Source organism: Drosophila biarmipes, chromosome 2R (assembly GCF_025231255.1).
Source record: "Drosophila biarmipes strain raj3 chromosome 2R, RU_DBia_V1.1, whole genome shotgun sequence".
NCBI lineage: Eukaryota > Metazoa > Arthropoda > Insecta > Diptera > Drosophilidae > Drosophila > Drosophila biarmipes.
This window is the reverse complement of record NC_066615.1, coordinates 23,555,397-23,575,746: the sequence shown is the minus strand read 5'-3', so window position 1 is coordinate 23,575,746 and position 20,350 is coordinate 23,555,397. Positions and strand designations below refer to the sequence as shown.

At 44.3% G+C, this 20,350-nt stretch overlaps 1 protein-coding gene and 3 non-coding genes across 6 annotated transcripts; 1 reads left to right on the top strand and 3 right to left on the bottom strand.

Annotated features, from left to right (window-relative positions):
• The first annotated feature begins 1,082 nt into the window (after positions 1-1,082).
• On the top strand, positions 1,083-19,726 carry LOC108022900 (E3 ubiquitin-protein ligase goliath). Of its 3 annotated transcripts, XM_017092105.3 has the most exons (9): positions 1,084-1,690; positions 7,934-7,983; positions 14,126-14,763; positions 14,828-14,960; positions 16,283-16,400; positions 16,459-16,610; positions 16,664-16,760; positions 18,712-19,056; positions 19,120-19,726. In XM_017092105.3, the coding sequence occupies exons 3-9, from the start codon at positions 14,202-14,204 to the stop codon at positions 19,555-19,557; spliced, it is 1,845 nt and encodes a 614-aa protein (XP_016947594.1). In that variant the 5' UTR covers positions 1,084-1,690; positions 7,934-7,983; positions 14,126-14,201; the 3' UTR covers positions 19,558-19,726. The 3 variants fall into 3 exon arrangements, with proteins under 3 accessions (XP_043947966.1, XP_016947594.1, XP_050743523.1); XM_044092031.2 differs by lacking the exon at positions 7,934-7,983 and having other exon boundaries at positions 1,083-1,690; XM_050887566.1 differs by lacking the exons at positions 1,084-1,690; positions 7,934-7,983 and adding an exon at positions 13,895-14,050.
• Trnaa-cgc (transfer RNA alanine (anticodon CGC)) lies at positions 15,043-15,114 on the bottom strand. The gene has a single exon. It is a non-coding gene; the product is annotated as a tRNA-Ala (tRNA).
• Trnaa-cgc (transfer RNA alanine (anticodon CGC)) lies at positions 15,396-15,467 on the bottom strand. The gene has a single exon. It is a non-coding gene; the product is annotated as a tRNA-Ala (tRNA).
• On the bottom strand, positions 16,003-16,074 carry Trnaa-cgc (transfer RNA alanine (anticodon CGC)). Its single transcript has one exon. It is a non-coding gene; the product is annotated as a tRNA-Ala (tRNA).
• Positions 19,727-20,350: the final 624 nt, after the last annotated feature.

The following is a 20,350-nucleotide window of genomic DNA, read 5'->3' as shown; positions in this document are numbered from 1 at the left end:
TACGACTATCTCATTGCATGACGTACATTTTTGTGCCTTTCTGGCTATACTAACAACCTTATCGCGAATGACTAAGATTATCTACACGTGCTGGCATTGGTTTGTTCTAATTTGCCTTGCGTTTACCCAAGAAATTAGATAAAAAGGCTGTGTGGCGTAATAGCTTGTGCTAATTACTAGCGACCAAAATGGCACAGCTCGATTTAGATCAGGACAACTAGCTGGCCAAAAGGCCCACGTCGAGATAGTCACATTTCCAAGTCCGAGACAGTGCATCGGCATAGGCGTGGGCATGTGACATGTGCATCGCCGGCTAAATATAATTTGCTAAGCCTTCAGTGGAAGTGTTTAAAGGCAAAAAGACATTATAATACCCTGTAAACACGAAGAGCAAGGGCGTGTTGATTAAGTGACAATGAGTCAATAGTTTTGATCCTTATAATTAAGAAAGAAAAGATATTGAAATCCTCATTGGCTTATGATTACAAGCAGAAGTCGGAGCACCTAACGCTACATTGTGTTTCCTTATCAGATACAGATCCCTTTGCTGCTGGGTATAGTCACTTCGACTAGCAGAAGTGAACATACTTATTTGCTTGCGCACTGGCTGCACCTAAAAAAATATGTTGATAGAATATACATATATTCGATATAGATAGATGTCGATACAAATATAAATTTAAGTTTATTTTTTAATAGTAGTTTCAAATGTTATTTTAATTTTTCATCTTATCCTACAAATATATTTTTTTTTATTTTTTGAGTGTAGTTCTGTGCTCTTTGCTGCTCTCTTCGAAAATGTTTCGCTCTTTATATTTTTTAACATGAGTTGCGCAGCATGTTGTTACGTTTGATAACGTTGGATTCAGCGACGTAAGGCTAAAGGGCGCCTTCTTTTATTTGCAGCTAAAAGAAAAACTTTGTGAGGAAGGTGTAATCTTTGTTAATTCACGTAATAAACGTAACATGAATACGTTTATGAATACGTTTCGTAATTTCAGATCCAGAGGGCGTCTTCCTTTATTGCAGTTATAAGAAAGAGGGCGCTTCATTGGCAGTGGTTGTCGATTGGCAATGTTGGATATTTCAGTCTTCTCTCGCACTTGCACCGAATTGGATGTATCCGTCGGCTGGCATCTGATAGATTGGGCCTCCGAGTGGCGCGTATCTGCGGATCTGTACTAATTGTTTTCTGCCTCGGTTAGTCAGTGGTTTTGTGAATAAGAAATTGTGTCGGGACTAACTCAACAGCAGCTTCACAAAGGGTATATATCAAGAAAAGTGCGGGGTCGCAAAAGCGCCCAGCTAGTATCTTGAAGATACAAAGGCGGTCTAAAAAAAGAATTCACATACCTGAATTTATTCCAATCGCGTTCGCGTAACAAACAAAATAGATAAAGCAACAGCAACAACACGAATTATTACGAAAATGCGCCAGGAAAATTAAAAAGTGCAGATATATTTCGATCGCACTAAAGCGAAGAAAGTATCTGCTGTTTATTTATGTTGTACGTGTGTGAGTGGGGGCACAAACAGCTGTTGGGGCAACAAAAGCACCAACCTCATCGAAAAGTCCGAGCGTTGAATACATTTCGACAGCCGCCGCAAGACGACAACAATACTGAAATTTTCTCATTTTCGAGCTTCTAAAAATCGACAATCTTTTATTCCACCGCCTTTTTTTCTCCAGGTGAGTCAATTTTGTTTATACAAGAAAAGCTGTTTATTTGATGATTAAAGCAACGGACGCTTTTTCCTCTAGCAAACTCTTTCTTATGAAGGCAGGCTGATAACAGCGAAGTGGGCAACGCACTTTTAAGATTCCCGCATGAGTTCAATGTTTGCAACCAAGATAGTGATTGAAATTAAACAAGCAGTATTTGTTTTGTGAAAATTAGACGTGTTGATAATTTATGCAACAGGTAAAAATCGGTAGATTAACAAGTTTTCGAACTGTGCTCAACTTAGATTGGGGTCAACTGCATTTTCGAGCTTGAACTTCACGTTTCGGTCAATCGGATACTGGTTAGTCCTCAAAAAATAACTACACACCAGCTCCTAAGACAGGAGATAGATGCCATTCATTAAAAATGAATGCAGCACCTCGGCAGCAACAAGGAAAAGCCTGGGAAAAATCAATAAGAACGCGGGAGCAGAGTCCCAAGCCTGCTCTCCCCCCTACTGCATCGCACTCCGCCGAGTGGGCGACAGCAAATCGGACAACTCCATAAGCGATTCCAGCTTGGTGCAAAGCGGAACCAAAAAGGACAACGGTGGGCGAAGCGAAGGATTGCCTGCTTCAAAGTGGTGCTGGCAAAGTGCAGTCAAAGTTTGGGGCTAACTGCTGATGGTGGTGAAACTTCTCCGGATTCCGTCTCACCCCTTACTCCATTTGCTGCGAGAGTCATTGCCATCTAGCGAAAAGGGAAACCAGCTCCGAATTCTGGGGGCAGTTTCAACCTCTGGCTGTCAACGAAAACAAAACAACGCGGGGACCGGCGCAGGCGCATGGGTGCCCTCAACTCTCTTTCAATTTCAGTTCGTTTCAACCGAATACCGAGCTCCCATTTATAGAAGGTTTGTTGTTGTTGCTCTCCCTGTTATTGTTGTCACTGGTCTATTGTTAATGCACTTTTGGCAACGAACTGTGTCGCTTGTGTGTATATCTGTGAATTTGGCTGCACATAACCAGCTTCCCCTCCGATGCGTTTTCCTTGAACCACAGCAGAGAGCCAAATTAAAAGCGACGTGGTAAACGAGTTTCTCATTTCGAAGAACTGCAATTGCAGGCAGCATCAGACTGTCGAACTGGTTGGGGCATAAACACTTTCGATTCGAACGCCAATTTAGATACTGGGCTAAAAGTTCTGAAAACTAGGCGAGGGGATATACATACCTGACAATATGACACCCCCTCCAATAGCCCCTTTAAGTGGGTCACATAGAAATAATGTTCTTGACCAACATCTGGAGCGGATGCTTTCATCATAGTGGAAACAGAAACTTTGAAAGAATCTCGCTCAGTGGAAAGGGTTGAAGGCATGGTTGAGATGGGGTTTCCAGGGAAACCTCTCAGCGATTGCGAAGTAAGAGAGCTTCCGCCTTCCGTTTCAGATACCGCTTTATCAGTGTTTATCGCAACATGGATCAAAAACATAAATAATTACTCTGTAATTTTACACGTCGTTCTCCCAATTAGCCAACGCCAATATTTCTCCCATTTCTTTGTTTTGATATCGCTGTTTGCATACAAACTTTTTCCCTCGCCAGACTTTGGCTCCCAGTGCAGTGAACCCTCATGGCAATTATCAGAGGAATTAAGTGAAAAGTATTTAATCGTTCTCGAGTTGTGCATGGAATTCTATGCCAGGGCAACGACGGCCGAGTAAAGTTCGACAAAATTTTGGAGCAAACTCTCCATGAAAGCAGTGAACGTGGGGTGATTGTGATTTTCGTATTGAAAGCATATTTTGTACTCTATCATATGGAGTTTCAAATAAAAAGAGAACCACTTCATTTATTTTAGTATGGTGGGAACTTCCCCCTGGGAGGAGAACTTTACATAAAATCCCATAAGGTCCCATAAGTTGGTTTTATGTGCTCCCACTATCCCTTGCTCCAATTAAGCTAATTGCACTCTCACATCGCAAGTAGGGTCAGTTTCTTATAGTTCCGCCAACAATACAAGAAGGTTTCAAGCTCATTATTAATTCAAGAAATCGCAAGCTTCCGACTCCAGCGAACCTAATTGATACAGGAACATTTCACCTCAGCTATGATCTCGTGACGTCAGACTGTCAATGCCGGTGAAAGGAAAGAGGCACGCGTCAAGCAGGCAGTGCGAACTAAATGGTTATGGGCTAGAGATCAGACCGGCTGAAAACGAGTAAGGCGGCTGCTTCCTCATAGGAACCTGAAACAGCCGGCGAACTTGTGCTGCTAAGGGGACAACGTCACAGTCACGTTCTGGCTTATTAATGATTAAGTAATACAACTTGGCCGAGCGTGAAATTCTCGCAAAGCGACACAAAAATCAAGCTGTGACCGGTACATTCTAATAAAACGTTAACGAACACAAATTGTTTATTGCATTAGTTCAATAACTGAACGGAATTGAACGAAATCGCAAAGTTGAGGGAATCCGCCAGAAACTTCAGCTAATTGTGCTTCCGGGCTCTGCCTCGAACTTTGCTTGGTTACAGCTGGGCTTTTACCCCATTAGTTCGCACTACACTTTGACCTCAAACACATAAAAGTCAAGATTAATAAATATATATTTAAGTACCTTGCAGAGGGTATTTTCCCTGTTCGTTTTCCGATCATTTTTTGACGAATGCATCAGAAAACCGGTTCGTTATTTATAGAGGTGGTCATAGAGATTAGCTATCAGGTTGTAATCTTCACAAAAGCAGGTTGGGAAACCTACTAATTATTATGCGAGTGCCAAACTCTGGATTGATCAGTTTGCACCAATGTAAATGAGGAGCATCAACACAGAATACTAATTGACATTGAAAGACAGTTCACTGACCTCAGATCTCGCATTCAATTACCTTCTACAACAAATGGTGTGCTTATTGAAAATACCAAGTTCTGCGCCATCAACGCACTTATCAGGTGAAATCTAATGGCTTTGCTCAGCATTAATTGTCGACTTTCCTAACGGCACTTAGTGCTACCTGTCACGAAAGAGAAACACAAAAATTACAGATTATGCTAATGGCTCATTAAGTCTCTCCGTCAATGCAAAAATAGGTTCCAAGTCAGCGAGTGCTTACTGCACAGGTAGCGACCGCAAAGGAGAGCGATACTAGAGCCGGTATCCAAACTACTGCTTGTGGGAAGTCGCTTAAACTAAACAAAAAGCACGGCCAAGGGCAAAAGTACCCAAGATGAGTCACAGGGAAAAGTGGACATTTTAAAGCCACCCACACCTCTGCAGAAGTGTAAATTATGTTAATTGACAAACACTTATGGCATAATTGCCAAGTGATTGCCGTCACCCATTAAATAACCGTAAGGCATGAAATGAAAGTGAAAATCAGCAAAATCAAGCGAATCCGTGAGGTCTACAATAAAGATATGGAGAGAAAGTGAAGTATTTGAAAAAGTAGAGCGATCAGACGAAGTCGTGGTGGCCTCTGACATCTTAAGATGTAAATATCTAATACATCAAGGCATTAGTGGTTGAAATAAAGTTGAGTTCCCTATAAGCACACGCAATTTTGTGGACATTGCTGTTCTCGAGCCATGGTCAATTGCCTCGAAAGTCGATTTTAATGTGACTTTGTTTGTGTTAACCCGAGAACAAAGCCGAGAGGGAAAGCGATTTAACAATGAACTTTAGACAGAGCACAACGAAATGAAAATGGGAACGCGAATGCGAACGCAGCGTGGAAAGCGTTAAAAGTTCAACCGCCCAGAGCGACAAGTTAGCAGCCCTCGGCATCACATTGTACACAAGTAAAAGCGTCTGAAGCACTTATTCTGCTTCACGAATTTCTATGGAAACTGCTCCAAGCCATGTTGTAGGCGGCTGCATCCAATCCTAGCCGGTTAGCTCCTGCCCCAGAACATCGTGCCAAACTTCTGAATGATCACTTTTTACGTCACCTACTCGCCAGACAAATTAGAAACGCGTGCTGGGGAACTCTCATCAGCGTGAAATAAAACAAATATGTAGCGCCGTCAGCTGGCGGGAGTGTTGGCAAGTGCGTCCAAAGACCTCTGTCTAGCGAGGTCTGTCATTGGGGCCAGTGACTCGAAGTCAGTTATCCCCGCATTTGCACAGCTGGGGCCAGTTCAGTCTTGTTTCAGTGTCTTGAAATCTAACGTGTGTGGAGTGGAAATTAACGGACGGGATGGCTTGTAGTGTCCCCTTGAGTTCTTAATTACTTTCAAAGCTGTCGAAGCCATCGGAAAAAAAAACAAGCGTCCAATATCGATTAGTTACCTTTTCTCCAAAAACTTGCCGAACGAAATCATTTAAGCTTAAAATAAGCACATCTGTCCGACCAGAACGATTAAAAGCTAAAATGTCATTTTCACTCTAGCATATGCCCTAGATCATACATTATTAATATTCGCGGTTGTTTTCACAGGGTCCGACAGCCTGGGCAGATAACAGGGACTGATAAGAGTCAATGGCAGCTATCAAATTGTTTAAGGGCTCATTAGCAATAGGAAATATGGAAGCTATTGTTATTTTATATGCCCTACTAACGGTGGTATACTTTTATCAATTCATATTGGCAAATAATACTCGGCTTGGCTCCGAACATGACATGGTAACAAAGACTATTCCGCGGGCGCCTTGGACCATGACTCGCTGTATCATCGTGCCCCTCAGTCCCGCATAGACACCAACCAGACTCCAGGAGCGCGTCACTTTCGGATCCCCATCCCAGCACCGACGCCGCAGGAGATGCATTTGCATGCAAGAGCCAACAGCAATATCTTCTCGTGGGCCGATGTCTTCTGCTTTGCCTGGGGCTGGTCCCGGCTTCCCAGGGCGTCGTTAATTAGGGCGACAAATGCCTGGGCGGAGTCGGGAACCGTGCATTGGCGCCCCCTCGCGAGAACTCGTTGCTTGGCTCCTGCTCTCATGCTATTGTTTTTCCAAGGCAGCTGCGTCTTAAAGTAGAAAACGATCGACGGGCCCCAACTTCCATCAATAAATGACACACCACATAGTTCTCACTGTCTGTGCCGGCCTGAAAAAATATTTACTTTGTTTTCTCGTATGATGGTTTCTCCACTGCAGGGCACCCAATTTAATTCGTTAATAAGTACTGATTGCTCGCGCAATATCCCTCCCAATAAGCACACTTTTTAAATGGCTTAGTACTCGCTAAACATCTTTCCCACGACCCTTGGGGAGAAATAAAAGCATCTGTCGGATGACAGAATCAGGAAGTCAGCAGCCTTACAAACCAGCCTCCCACTAAGAAGCGATAGAACCGCATCTCAGTTGAACTTACTCACCTTGCTTACTAGTTGCGGGCAAGACACTGGTCAATTCGCATCCGAGAGTGGGAACTTTGGAACCAAAACCAAATTAAAATATTTTTCCGCATTAGCGATTGGCGAACGAAACAAAATCTGCATTAATTAAAATGTTTTGTGCAAAGCGGCGCGGCGGATACAATACGGTGAGAGCCCAGAGAGAAGAAGAGACACCGCCGCCGAGGAGGAGGCACCGAGCAGACATGTGCGTTGAATTTAATATCGTTAAAATTGTCACCCAATAAAAAATAAATCCTCCCCACTAATTGGATACAAACGCGACTTGTCTGCCGTCGGGCGAGATGGAACGGGGCAGGGACTGGGACTGAGACTGGGACTGAGAACGAATGAGGCTTCCTCCTGGCGATAATTAAATGCCTCGGCGTACTATAAAATCAATATTGTTTAGCAATCTCGGCACGCAAATCGCAAATCGCCAGCACGTTGCCATGGCCAAAAGAGGGGGTGCGGTCTAAAAGGGGACTGCTCACTAATTACCAACGGCCAAACATTCTGACGCGCGTCCCTTGCGTCTAATGTCGGTGATAACGTGGCTGTGTATCCACTGGGTTGTTGGGGACCATCACGTGTCTGCAGCAAGTGCAAACGCACGAAAAGCCCAACCCCAAACGTTTTGACTAATTGAGATACTACGCTCAGATTGCTTTCTCCCGCTCCAATTGCGATATATAAGTTTACTGCCATCCATAATCATTATGTTAGGCCACTCTTTATATAGGATAGCTACATATTCTTTCGCATTTGGTAAAGGCATCAAAATTGGCACCTGTAGCCACCGTAAAAGGGAGGGTCACGCCTCATAAAGCATTCACACGGATAAACTAATTGAATTTGGAAGACATTTAGATATAAATTTTGCATAGCCTTTACTCTAATTGCTGCACATTTTCGTTTGCTCTGATTTCAGGTCTGAGAAAGGAAAAACAATTGCACAGCTGAGGGAAATTGAAAATTGCGGTAAGCCAACTTTTACTGACCCTGCGTTGGTTCAGTGGGTGAGCGAATAAATATAGTAAATAAGGTCAGACTTCTGGAAATCAACTAATCAAAAAGTTCAACAGATTGACAGCCTCTCTGTCCCCGTATTTTATATTCAAAGTTCAATTGGCAGGCAGGACCATAGCTACTGCCCCATACTCATACTTCTGTCAATCAATCACTCCCAATTTGGGCACTTTCAATCTGAACTCGTATAGCATTTGGCTGCAGATAAGGCGACATAATTACTTAACATTGGCATAACCTACCCCGCCCACCTATCAAATCCACCAGGTACAACAACAGTCATGGCTTCCGTTTGACAGTCTTAGGCGGTTCGAGAGGCGCGCGTGGCAGGCCACGTGTGTTATCATTGTCTTGAGGGGTTTGTTTGCTCCGAAAATAGGGAGAAATCGGAGGTGCCTAGGAAAACACGGAAGCAGCATGAGGACAAACATTGGACTACGTTGCATCAATAGAAAGTCACACAAATCACCTAGGACTCAAAAGGGAAAAAGACAGCTGAACTTGACGTACGAAGCCATTAATTTTAAGCTTCACGGCATCAATTGACTTGATTAAGGTCACGTGTTTAGGAAGAAAATGGTCTCCATGGTGGGAATAATTATCACTGGTTTCACCCTTGCCTCTGCTCTTGCCCCTGTGCTGATTTCTGCTGTATTGCTGATGCTTTCTCCATGGCGAAGCTCAGGGGAAGAGTGAATCGCTGACAAGGATTCCGATGAAGACACCGAGGCCTTGGCAACCACAACAACCTGAGTGACAATTTAACTTTGTTATTGTTGTCACCATTGCCATTGCTATTGTTGTCGCTGTTGACAATGGCGAAAATCAATACCTATTGGGGGAATGAGGTGCTCTGGGCATGTACCAGAAAACCTCGGGCCCATCTTCCCGTCCCCGTAAATGCTCCGTGTCAGGACTCTCGGTACTGGGGAAGCTGGCTCCTGATATTAACTATATAGCACCCGTAGACGCAGCTTAAACCTCTCCACAGATCAGATTTTTTGGGACTGATGGACTGCCATACGCTTGGAATCTCGGTCTGGCTGCGTTCTTTGAGGGTCCACGTCAAAAATCGAAATAAACAATAAACAACCAAAGCGTCTAAACAATTACAGGCAAACAGCGGAAATCACGTTTTTACCCTGCTGACGTTCGAGTGGCTAATGAATGATCGAATGGGCTGAGTGGGGGCTTGGAAAAGCTGGCCAAGTCTGCTTCCGACCCATGGCGAAAGGGGTGCGGGAGGTGGGGCGGGCGGTTGTGGGTGGACAGCACGCGGAAGGTGTGTAAAGATTTATGACGTCGTTGCCGGCGCTGGCTTACACATGTTCCGGCCTCCCCCACCACCCACTGGCGCACTCAGGCACGACAAGCACTAAGAGAATAGCAACTCGATAGTGCGCCGCAGCGGTATTTGTAGCTTTTTCCACTCTTCCCCATTTCCTCCCAGCCCTGCGCTGAAACGTGACTGTGGGGAACTCGGCTTTCAAGTAGCGGGTGTTAATTCTTTTATGGCCGTGTCTGGCGGGCTACCTGCACCCCGACACTCTAGCACTTCCAGCCAGATGCATTTTACCAGAAGAGTGTCTCCGAGCGACTTTTCCAGGACTGGCGGCGGCTCTCAATCCAAAGCTGTGGGGCTTTTATTGGTTTCGTCGCCGCCTCGTAAAGTGAAGTGCATCATAAATATTTACAAGTCTGCACCGCATTATGGCGACAGTTTCGACGAGTCCTTTTGGCCCCAGCTCAAGGCTACAGAACGCCAATAAAAGTAGAATGTTGCAAACGCGCCGACTACAAGCCGAATAAATTAGCCTGGGGGTCGCAAATTAGGCCTGACTCGAATTCTTATTTGTTCTCATTAACCCGATCTATTTTCTGAGTGTCCTTGCCCCGAATACCAGGGCCTCATAGGTCGCTGCAGTTCAAATCCCCTCCCCAGTCGTTGGCCCTCGAAAATCAACTATTCTGGACCTTTTACGACTTCCGCTCAAGCAGCAGCACTAACAACGACAATAATGATGACATGAAAATGGCACAAAAATATAGTGGAGCTGATGAATGGCTGCAAGACAGTTTGCAGCGAGAGTGACATTAAAATGCACTTGCCAAATAAAAACGAGCATTGTGAATTGGGCAGTCGGCCAAGAGCCCCCGAAGCGCCCCTACCCCTTGGGCAGAAACAATTGAAAGCAAGAGTGGGAAACTCTGGGACTTTAATGGCTACGATTTCTCAGCAGCTGGCAAGTAATTAGAAACTTTTCAGTGGATGGGCGATGAGCCCGGAGTCGATGGGGAAATCCCATCGATGGAGTTCGCTTTGAACTTTTCTGAAAATGAATTGCGCCCATCATTTGGCCGAAGTACAGGCTCGATGAGCTCGCTAAGAAGTTTCAGCGTCCACAGTTTGGAACACTCAAGAGCTGCCCTAAAAGCTCCTTTCAAACTTGTACTTTATTTATTCCTCAGCGCCTGGGCACTCCAACTCGTGTCAAAAAAAAACAAACATTTAAGAGGTTGTTCTGCCCCCAAGAGCGGCCGCTTCAAAGAATACTCCTATTAAGTTCGCAATGCTGTGGCCTTGCATACAATGTACATTATACACCACTTTATTTTTAGTGAGGAAACAAACGCTCTAGGGTTTTTTAAAGTGTTCTTAAATTACTTAGAGTTTAATAGTAAATATTGGAAAACATGCAGTGTAAGACCAAATTTGCCGACAATTAGGCATAGCAGGCGAGGTGAATAATTTATGTGCGGGAGCTCGAGGAACGACAAATTGAAGTTCAAGCATCGTGCAGTGGAGTCGAAACGCCAAGTGGAAAATGTGGTGCGGTAATATTTTTAGAAGCATATGAGGAGGACTGGGAGCTTCGGCGTGGTGTGCGTGGGTGGGACTACACACACACCCTCACCTACTTATTTTTATACACCCAAACGGCTGCGAACATGTGCCGGCGTATGTTTTAAATTGCTCTCGCTTGCACAGATGTTGCAATATGCAAAGCAGCGGAACAGCAGCCACCGCCAGCAACGGCATCGAGGTGGCAGCTGGACCCGAGGAGGAGGGAGGCGGCTGCCTTCGTCTATTGCACTGCGGCGAGCTGAATCACCTCCAGGCACATTACAGAAGGCGACTTCAAGGAAGCTCCGATAAAGCCATCTCTCGAATCGCAAATATATTGAAACCTCCAAAGGAAATATATAGCGGAAACCGTTTGTAGGTGAAAACCAAAGTGTAAGCTTCATTAATCATTTGGGATATATTTTCCACGGAACAGAGTGAAATGCGTATGTGGCAGATGAGCAAGTGACGCAAGTTTAATTGAAACTCCACATAATTCGGATCGCTTTCAACATGTTAATTGTCGGGGGCAACTCCTCTTCAGCCTCGGCATTGTGTATCCATCTCTTGTCTGCTTGCAATTAATGCAATTATTGTAGTTTTGAAATAATGATTGCACACGCAACAATTCGTACAGTAACAATATTGGGCTGAATAAATTAGGCCCGTAATCACTGCGGAGCTCGTCGGTGCAAATATCCGGGTGCAATAACGGTCGTCCAAACAATGTCGTGCACTCGCCACAAGTTATCCCCCTGAATATAGAGTCTGCGCAAAGTTGAACGAATTCTTCAGGTCCAACAGAGCGCATTGAAACGCAGCAAGCCCAGCGAAATGTTAAATCAAAGGTTGTTTACACCCAGGTAAATGCGTTATTGCGGAGAAACTTCCGTTGTTGGTAGTTGGAAATAATAACAAAGGGTTGCTCAGATACCGAATGTTAAAACACCCTTGCACTTACGCTTAGTTGTGCACGCGAGATTTTATTTTTCGTAAAAGCGAACACTGGTTTTATGCCGAAGCTGTGTCTTACTTCCTTCCGCTTTTTCTAAGATGTGATGGGTAGAAATAAACAAATTAAAATATATTAAACACGCATTTCATATTCCAAATCAGAGTCGTTCTTTTTCTACATGGAGAGCCACTCCACGAGCACACATTGATAAACCCACCTAGCAGCCACCATGGTGTATCTGCGTACAAATAACCAACAGTAAAGTATTGCCAAATGATTATCATTCGAGGCACGTTTTTGCAAATCACGTTTCGCAATGGAAGCAAACAAAAAATACAAATATTCATAAAGCTTCGTATATATTATTTTTAGCTTTGTTTGAATTTATGGACCGATTCTTGTATTCTATCTTTGCGCAATCTATTTGTTTTTTCGCTCTTTTGTGTGTAAATACCAGTTTTTTTGCATCTATAAGTAGGGTTTAGCAGCATCAAAATAGCCCATTTAAATAATTTCGAGTATCAGAATTTCACTGTAGCCTCAATGAAATGGTGAGCTTGACCGAAAGTGAAATATTTAATCTACTAAAAACCACCTGCGATTTTTATTGAAAGAGAGCACGAAGGATATTTCCCAGTTATTCAACACTCAAACAACTGCGAATAGCGTGCGAAAAAACATTTTATTACTAAGTTTATTGATTTGTATGCAATACTGTTTCATTGCCCGCTGGCAATTTGCCAAAATGAAGAAACGCGGGTTTATAAAAATAAATAGAAAGAAGTGCAATAGCCGCCACATGCGCCACCAAACAAATTGTTGATTCTGAAGTAAACTAATACACCCAAGAACGTACAATATTTTCATCCCATAAATAATGTATTTTATTCATATTTGTGTGTTATTGTGATCTCTTGTGTGTTACTGGGTACAGTATCAGGAATTCAAACGGCGCGAAATGAAAACAAGTATTGCTGTTGTGCCTATGCGACTAGGCACGTATCTAGGGAAGAAGCACCAGTTCAACCACATATCCGAATGGAATGTCTTATTATTAACAATATATTAATATAATACAACCCATAATGCGATCACCGGGTACAGACATTGCTCTCCATTTCCAGCACGAGTATTCCACACATTTTCTTAAACAATATTTCACCTGATATATGTATATTTTTAGGAGAGCAGTGCGATTCAAAAATGATTCCCCATTGTCACACCCACATGAAAAGCATAAGGCTGACGTTGCTGAGGCGTAGTATTAAAGCAAAGAGGGAATCCAGAAACAGAGTGCCAAAGTCGTCAGAGGTATTTTTCAATTTGGCTGCGTTCAAGATTCCCAAAGTTGAATACACACTTAAATACATTTGTATACAAGTATGTGAGTCCGTGCCTTTGGCGGCTTGGCTGCATCCCCACTTTTGGCACCAACTGTCAGGGTCAATATCCGAAGCAAGCAACACTTTTGAGTTTGCAGCTAGGAAATTCCTTATAGTTTGGTACAAGCAAGTTAAGTGTCCACAATTATTACACGCAGAAACCCAAAAACATACTTTCAAAAAAGTTATTCGGCTTTCGTTTAAGCTGTCACATTCAAAACTCTTTAGTTGAATTTAGAACCCAAAAAATGGGTTGTAATGGCTCTCGTGGCATGTTTTTCAATTGCTCACCCAGGATGAGTACTGGCATAATTTGTTGCGGTCCAACAACTAACCGAAAATGTATCCAAGTCGTTATCTTGGGCCAGGTCTCAGCTTTCCGAAAGACTGTTCGTATGCAAAGCGTCTGGCTGGTATTGTGCCTCGAACGCAGAGGCAGAGGGAGTCGGTTGCCGTCCAAACCAGATTTGCCTGGTAGGTCCTCCAAACCACTTTTCAATGTCAGCGGCACACGCCCACGCCACATCCCACAGCCATTGGTTTTGCGGATGCTGGGGAGGCTCTGAACAGGCTCTGAACCTGGCTTTTCAAATCCATTCGAGTAAAGAGCAACTTAATTTCAACTTTACGTTAAGGTCTCAGATTGCAGAAACCTATTTTTCGGTTCCCTTCAAACATCATACATGTCAACATAACAGTGAAATTGATAATAATTTCTTAGTTATTTTCTTTGCCCGTGGATAACTGCGCATTGGTGACAAAACGCTTATCGGATGGGGTGGCGCTGCGGTACTAAGGAATCGCTTATAAAGACTATCGGCTAGTACTTGTTTTTGAGTAGGGACGCTTATCGCCTGATAACCGCAGACCTCCAATTATTTAGCTAAACTCCATTCGGCTTTCTCGTTTCAGTTACCAAACCACATTTGCCCAGAGGCAAATGCGACGTTCTGATTAGAATCCAAAACAGCTGGAATACGCCCGCGTCATGTACTTAGGGGAAATGCTCCTACTGGCCTGCCTGGTTCTGCTGTTTGGGGGACTGCCGCACCTCACGTCGCCCACAACAACCACAACCTTAGTGGCGGCCATGTCCATCGCCAATCAGGACCTGGAACGCTACTTCAGGCCGGGAAACGGCACGCACACCTTCGCCAGCATGGAGGACCGCATTGCAGTGGACGTCTACAACTACGCCTTCCTCAACTGGTCCTACGTGGAGCACGGCAACACCCTGTGCAACATGGACTTTGCCCAGGAGCAGGCTCGCTACGGGGAGGGCAAGGTGCTGAACGTAACGGGGCGACTGGTCCACGTCAGCGCCGCGGACAACGCCAGCGACGACTACGCCTGCACACCGTACATCAGGGGAACCCTGGGAGCCCCCATACCAGACAAGGGCGTGACCTGGATAGCCTTGGTCCGCCGCGGACGCTGCACCTTCGAGGAAAAGGTAAAGCATGTCTACCAGCAGAACGCCGCCGGAGTCATTATCTACAACGACAAGCAAGTGATGCAGCTGGAGAAGATGCAGATCAAGGGCAAGACCCGTGAGTTTACCCCTTGACTCTGGAGTTGGCCCTTGCTCATCCTTGTGAACTTTAATTTCTGCAGGAAACATTGCTGCAGTGATAACCTATCAGAATATTGGCCAGGACCTCGCCATTACGGTTGACAGAGGCTTCAACGTGACCATCTCGATCATCGAGGGAAGACGCGGAGTGCGCACCGTCAGCAGCTTGAACCGGTGAGTGATATCAAAACTATTAAGAATTATTTTGCTTTGCGAGTAAAAGAAGGAAGTACAAAAAATAATTCCAACTATTTCTTGGAGACGCCGGGGTTTGAACCCGGGACTTCTCACATGCGAAGCGAGCGCTCTACCACTGAGCTACGTCCCCATACAATCCTCGAAACTTCAGAGTAATTGTTCAACCTGGATAATAATTCAGAAACAATCTTTTGAAAATTTAAATATTCAAAATTAGTCTAGTTAGAAAAAGAATTTAAAAGCGTGACTTCGTAATATTTTGTCTCTTGAAAGGTAATTTTTATATATAGGCTTATGTTGTATCTTGCGCTTAGTATTTAGGGAGTTTCACACTAAACAATATTTCTATAATTTCTTAATAAAAATATTTTTAAGGAAAAAATTAAAAAAAAAGGATATTGTTAGCTCTTCTGGAGACGCCGGGGTTTGAACCCGGGACTTCTCACATGCGAAGCGAGCGCTCTACCACTGAGCTACGTCCCCGTCCGGCAGTCTAGTGACCAATTGTCAATTACAGCCAAGCCAACTTTCGCCTTTTCGCTGAACACTGCCTTACCATCGTTGCGTCGGCAAAGCAGGATAACAGTTTTCTTCGTCGAATTTCACATACTCTACATATCTTTAATGTTTAATATAAATTACTTTGTGTTATAAATTGAATTACAGACAAAGTAGTCTTAATTAAAATTTTGCTGAATTTAATTGAAATACAAAATAACTTTGTTCATGGAATGCAGGTTTATTCCACGAAGCCTTGTATTATTTCAAGTGACTTTGAATGAATCTTTTTTTTAATGCCAAATCCAGAATATAGAGTATTCAAACACATTCTTTAGATTTCGATTTTACCTCAATTTTCCCATTAGGACAAGCGCGAAAATAAAGAAATTATTAATAATAATTAATAATATAATATTTTATTCTCTCATATCGAGACAATCCACAAAGCTTACTCAAGGTACTTAATTTCAATTTCCTTTTATAACTTAAATAAAATAAAAAAGAAATCATATCAAATTGGAGACGCCGGGGTTTGAACCCGGGACTTCTCACATGCGAAGCGAGCGCTCTACCACTGAGCTACGTCCCCTTGCAAAAATCGCGCGTCGATTTCCAAGTACAAGCTCGGCCAGGAATGTTCTGCTTTACCGACACTGCTGGTAAGCAGTTCCACTGCTTAAAATTATTGTTATCAAATACGTTCTAAACTTATGTATTTAACGATTTTCAACGAGGCATTAAAAGTTTAAGATCCATTTAAGAATGCTTTATAACATACTTTATAACTTGCTTTTCAGAACGTCAGTGCTGTTCGTGTCCATATCATTTATAGTTTTAATGATTATTTCGCTGGTTTGGCTTATATTCTACTACATCCAGAGGTTCCGATACATGCAGGCGAAGGACCAACAATCGGTAAGCGGCCTCTTCATAAATATTTTCAAGCAATCACGCGCCCTTTTAATCCCCGCAGCGCAATCTATGCTCTGTGACCAAGAAGGCCATCATGAAGATACCAACGAAGACGGGTAAAATCAGCGATGAAAAGGACTTGGACAGCGACTGCTGTGCCATATGCATCGAGGCCTACAAGCCCACGGATACCATTCGGATACTGCCATGCAAGTAAGTGACCAGAACCCCCCCATCATAAGGACTTCCTAACTCCGTACTTCCAGGCACGAGTTCCACAAAAACTGCATCGATCCATGGCTCATCGAGCACCGAACCTGTCCCATGTGCAAGCTCGACGTGCTCAAGTTCTACGGATATGTGGTGGGTGACCAAATATATCAAACGCCCAGTCCGCAGCACGCAGCGCCCATTGCCGCCGTGGCTGTGGACCACCCCTCCATCGAGGAGGTGCCCGTCATTGTGGTGGCCCTGCCTCAGGGGCCGCAGCCCCTCCAGCAGCTGCAGGCCAGCAACATGAGTAGTTTCGCTCCCAGTCACTACCTCCCGCGTAGTCGTAGTCCCAGCAGTAGTGTCCAGCAGCAGCTACCGCCCCTCCTGTACCAACCCCACCTGCAGCAGGCGGCAGCGGAGCGCGGCAGACGCAACTCCGCTCCCGCCACAATGCCGCACGCTACCATTTGTACTGCCAGTCATCAGGTGACCGACGTTTAAGATATCGCCAAGCCTCCCACGATTAGTCTAAGGAACAACGTTCAACCTATTGTGTACATACGCGGGTATTAACTGCCCCGCGAGCAGTGCCGGTATTCAGTAGCAAGTTGTAGTGAGTTATAGTTCTTGTTAGAACTGACAACCGAACACCAGACCAATGTTCATACTGATTTGGCAAGGCCCACACATCGAAATTTGAATTTTTATTTTTATAGATAGTTGCAACATTGCGGGAATGCCGCAGATACGGTCAAAGTCGCATGCGGGGTGAAGCACCCTTGTCATTGTCAATCATAATTTTATTTTATTTAAGCTATGTGTTTATAGCTTCAAATGTGAGATTTCGTACGTTTTAAATGTGAATTTAGATATTAATTATGTTGGTAGGTTTACCAAACGCAATTTATTTTTCTCAGTGACCGCTTAAATAGAAATGGCAAGCATTTGGCTAGTTTTATATTCGCACAGGATGTTTTAAGCAAGGACATGATTACAAGGATTTGTTGTTTCCTTGGCTCTGCAAAATTGCAAGAGCTGATGCCGATTAAGACTAAAATAAAGGCTTATTGGACTATGATATATTCACTCATTTGTAAATAAACTCATTTGAGAGCAGTGTACTTAAAAAAGCTGATAAGAAGACTTCCATTTTAGTTATTACAAAACCCCACGCACACTTATATGTATCAAAGCAACCAATTAAAATACCGCTAGAAGTTCAACTTGAAAACGGAATTATAAAAACTTGAATCGCTTAGGGCTTAAGATAATGTTTAAGTTCAATTTAGGAGTACGAATTCTCGATACAGGTAGACGAAGGAAACTACTTGCGAGTACTACAATAACTATGCCTACCTAAGTACTATACCAATACAATTATAAACTATGACTATATCTTATAGCTGTAGAAGATGTAATGCTAAATACAATAATATTAGCAAAATCCGCGACTGTTTTGCTAGTCAAAGCCATGTGAAGTCGAATCGCCTGCCGATTAGATTCATGAGGAGATACACCACCCAATCGCACTCAGCGCACATTATGTACTAATATCTACTGTAATATTGAAGGTGCCAAAGTATTTGCTTTTAGTTGTTCAAATTAAATAAATCAACAAAGTATATTTTATTTACATTAATTGGTTTTGCTTACGACGTTTACTTGCATTTATAGTTATCATGGTTTAAAACGTTTCAAACCCTCAGATCAAAGAAATGAAGAATTTATTTTACTTTTAATGTAGCGTAGATTTGCCTTTATTTGCAATTTTATTTGATGACAACGACTTTGAAAGCTATCTACATTTTTCGAAGTAAATAGCTGTTTTTAACAAGAGTTTGTTCATGATTATTACGTCAACTTAAAAACATGAGCATGGTCATGTTGTGATCGGTTAAAACAGCCGGTAAAAAGAAAACTAGATTAACTTTGCTAAACCCCTTTAACAAATTGTGGACTCAAACCTTTTTAAGAACCAACCAAATAAACATATTGAATTTTAAAAATGTACTTGAAAGATACCGCTTTTTGCCTTTAGAATCGCTTGCATTGACTATTTCTTGGAACAGCACCAGAACTAGAAGGATCTTTTATCTTGCAGTTTTTAGGCAGCGAGGAGAGCATCCTGGAATATCAGCCGGATCCCCCACAGGGACTAACAATTGTGGAGGCTGGCTCTGCGGAGCCCGTAGTTGGAGCAACCCAGCCCAGCGCATTGGCGGATCTCATGCGAAGCCGCGACTTTGTAATCGATTTTCCGCGAGTCTTTGTCCTGGACAGCGGTAGTGTGGTGGGAGCCCGCGAAATGCTGTTCCCCACTCGCTTGCCAGAACGCTCGCAAAGCTCCCTGTCGCTGAGGCAAGCCCGCGACTGGATGAGCCTGATGAGCAACAAGCTCGAGGAGCAGCAGGGTCTGCGCCGCTTGCGCAAGGATGAAATGCAGCAGGTACTCAGGGCTGAAATTGTAGGGCAACGCTTCCAGATCTACTCAACTACTTTCTCTATCCAGCAACTTCTTATTGCGCGGGAGTCAGCTCGCCACCGCCGATCGCGCTCAGCGGATGGACGGTACTCAACCGGATGTTTCGGGGGTCGCCAGCGGCAGCCCTCCGTGCAGGCCTCTGGCCTTACTCAACCACAGCTCCAGGCCGATGTCGTCCAGCTGCGGCGCTCCAGCTCCTCGCGGGCCCTGCAGGAGTTGACGGACGCCTCCTACGCCCAGTCGCGGCAGCGGCAGCGGGAAAGGGAACCCTTCGACTTCGCCAGGACGCGGCGACGATTCATGAGGCGCGAGAGCGACGAAATATCCTTGCGCTCACTGCCCAGACGGGGAGGAGCCCCTGCTCCCTCTCTGCAGTTACATCGGGAAAGGGAGGCCGATGCAAGCGGTCACGGTGACCAAATTACCATTCAGGTAAACGGAGAAGGTGTCGACCTCAACGAGTGATTGAAACTGCATACGCTTAGTTACTGAATTAATTGTGTAAAAATATCGTAAACATTTTAGAAACGGTTAAATAATTGTAATAGACTTAGGAATTCATATTTGAGCAATAGTCCCAATATATATAGTCACGCTTCGATAACCTCCTAATAAAGTTTACAATCGAAAAGTACTCAAGCCCAGAAAAACAGTTTTCAAGACGGGGTAAAAAACAACTACTTTGCAAAGGCATATTTCGCCCATTTTCCCAAAGTGAATTAAAGCCCTCAGTTCTCTGAGGTGTCTTCGGTTCTCGACAGCCAACCTCGGGGCGAATTCCATTAGGGATTTGCGCGTGCCTAAGGGATAGTGTAGAACGCAAAATTCGGGCTGATCCCCCAACTGATATGTGGTTGGGATTCGAGGCGATCAGGCAGACAGCCAGGCACCCAGGCAGCAGCGGACCCCAGCCCAGCAGAGAACAGGCAACTGACAACGGACCCCATTCGACAGCTAAGGGGAGATCCACATTTCGATCCCACCGAAGGCGAGGAGCAAGAGAAATAGAGCACAAGTTATGAGGAAGCCGAGCGGTTGAAGTTGCCGCGGCCAAAGACAGCTAATAAGAATTCATCATGTACCACAGCAGCGAGCAGCAGGGGCAGAACCCTCCCAGGGGGAGGGGCGGGCAGGGCCAGGCGTCGCCTGCACGCGCCGTAATTGCAACGCAACAGGAGGGCCGCGGATCCCTGGACCAGGAGCCCTCCAGAGCGCTCCAGCTTCGAAGCCACTCGATGTTTATAAACTTAAAGTCTGT

Excerpts from the sequence above, each read along its gene's own strand:
- LOC108022900 (XM_044092031.2), top strand. The coding sequence starts at position 14,202 with ATGTACTTAGGGGAAATGCTCCTACTGGCCTGCCTGGTTCTGCTGTTT. Across the intron at positions 16,401-16,458 it reads AGGCGAAGGACCAACAATCG|CGCAATCTATGCTCTGTGAC; the intron begins GTAAGCGGCCTC and ends TAATCCCCGCAG. Across the intron at positions 16,761-18,711 it reads TCAAGTTCTACGGATATGTG|TTTTTAGGCAGCGAGGAGAG; the intron begins GTGGGTGACCAA and ends TTTATCTTGCAG.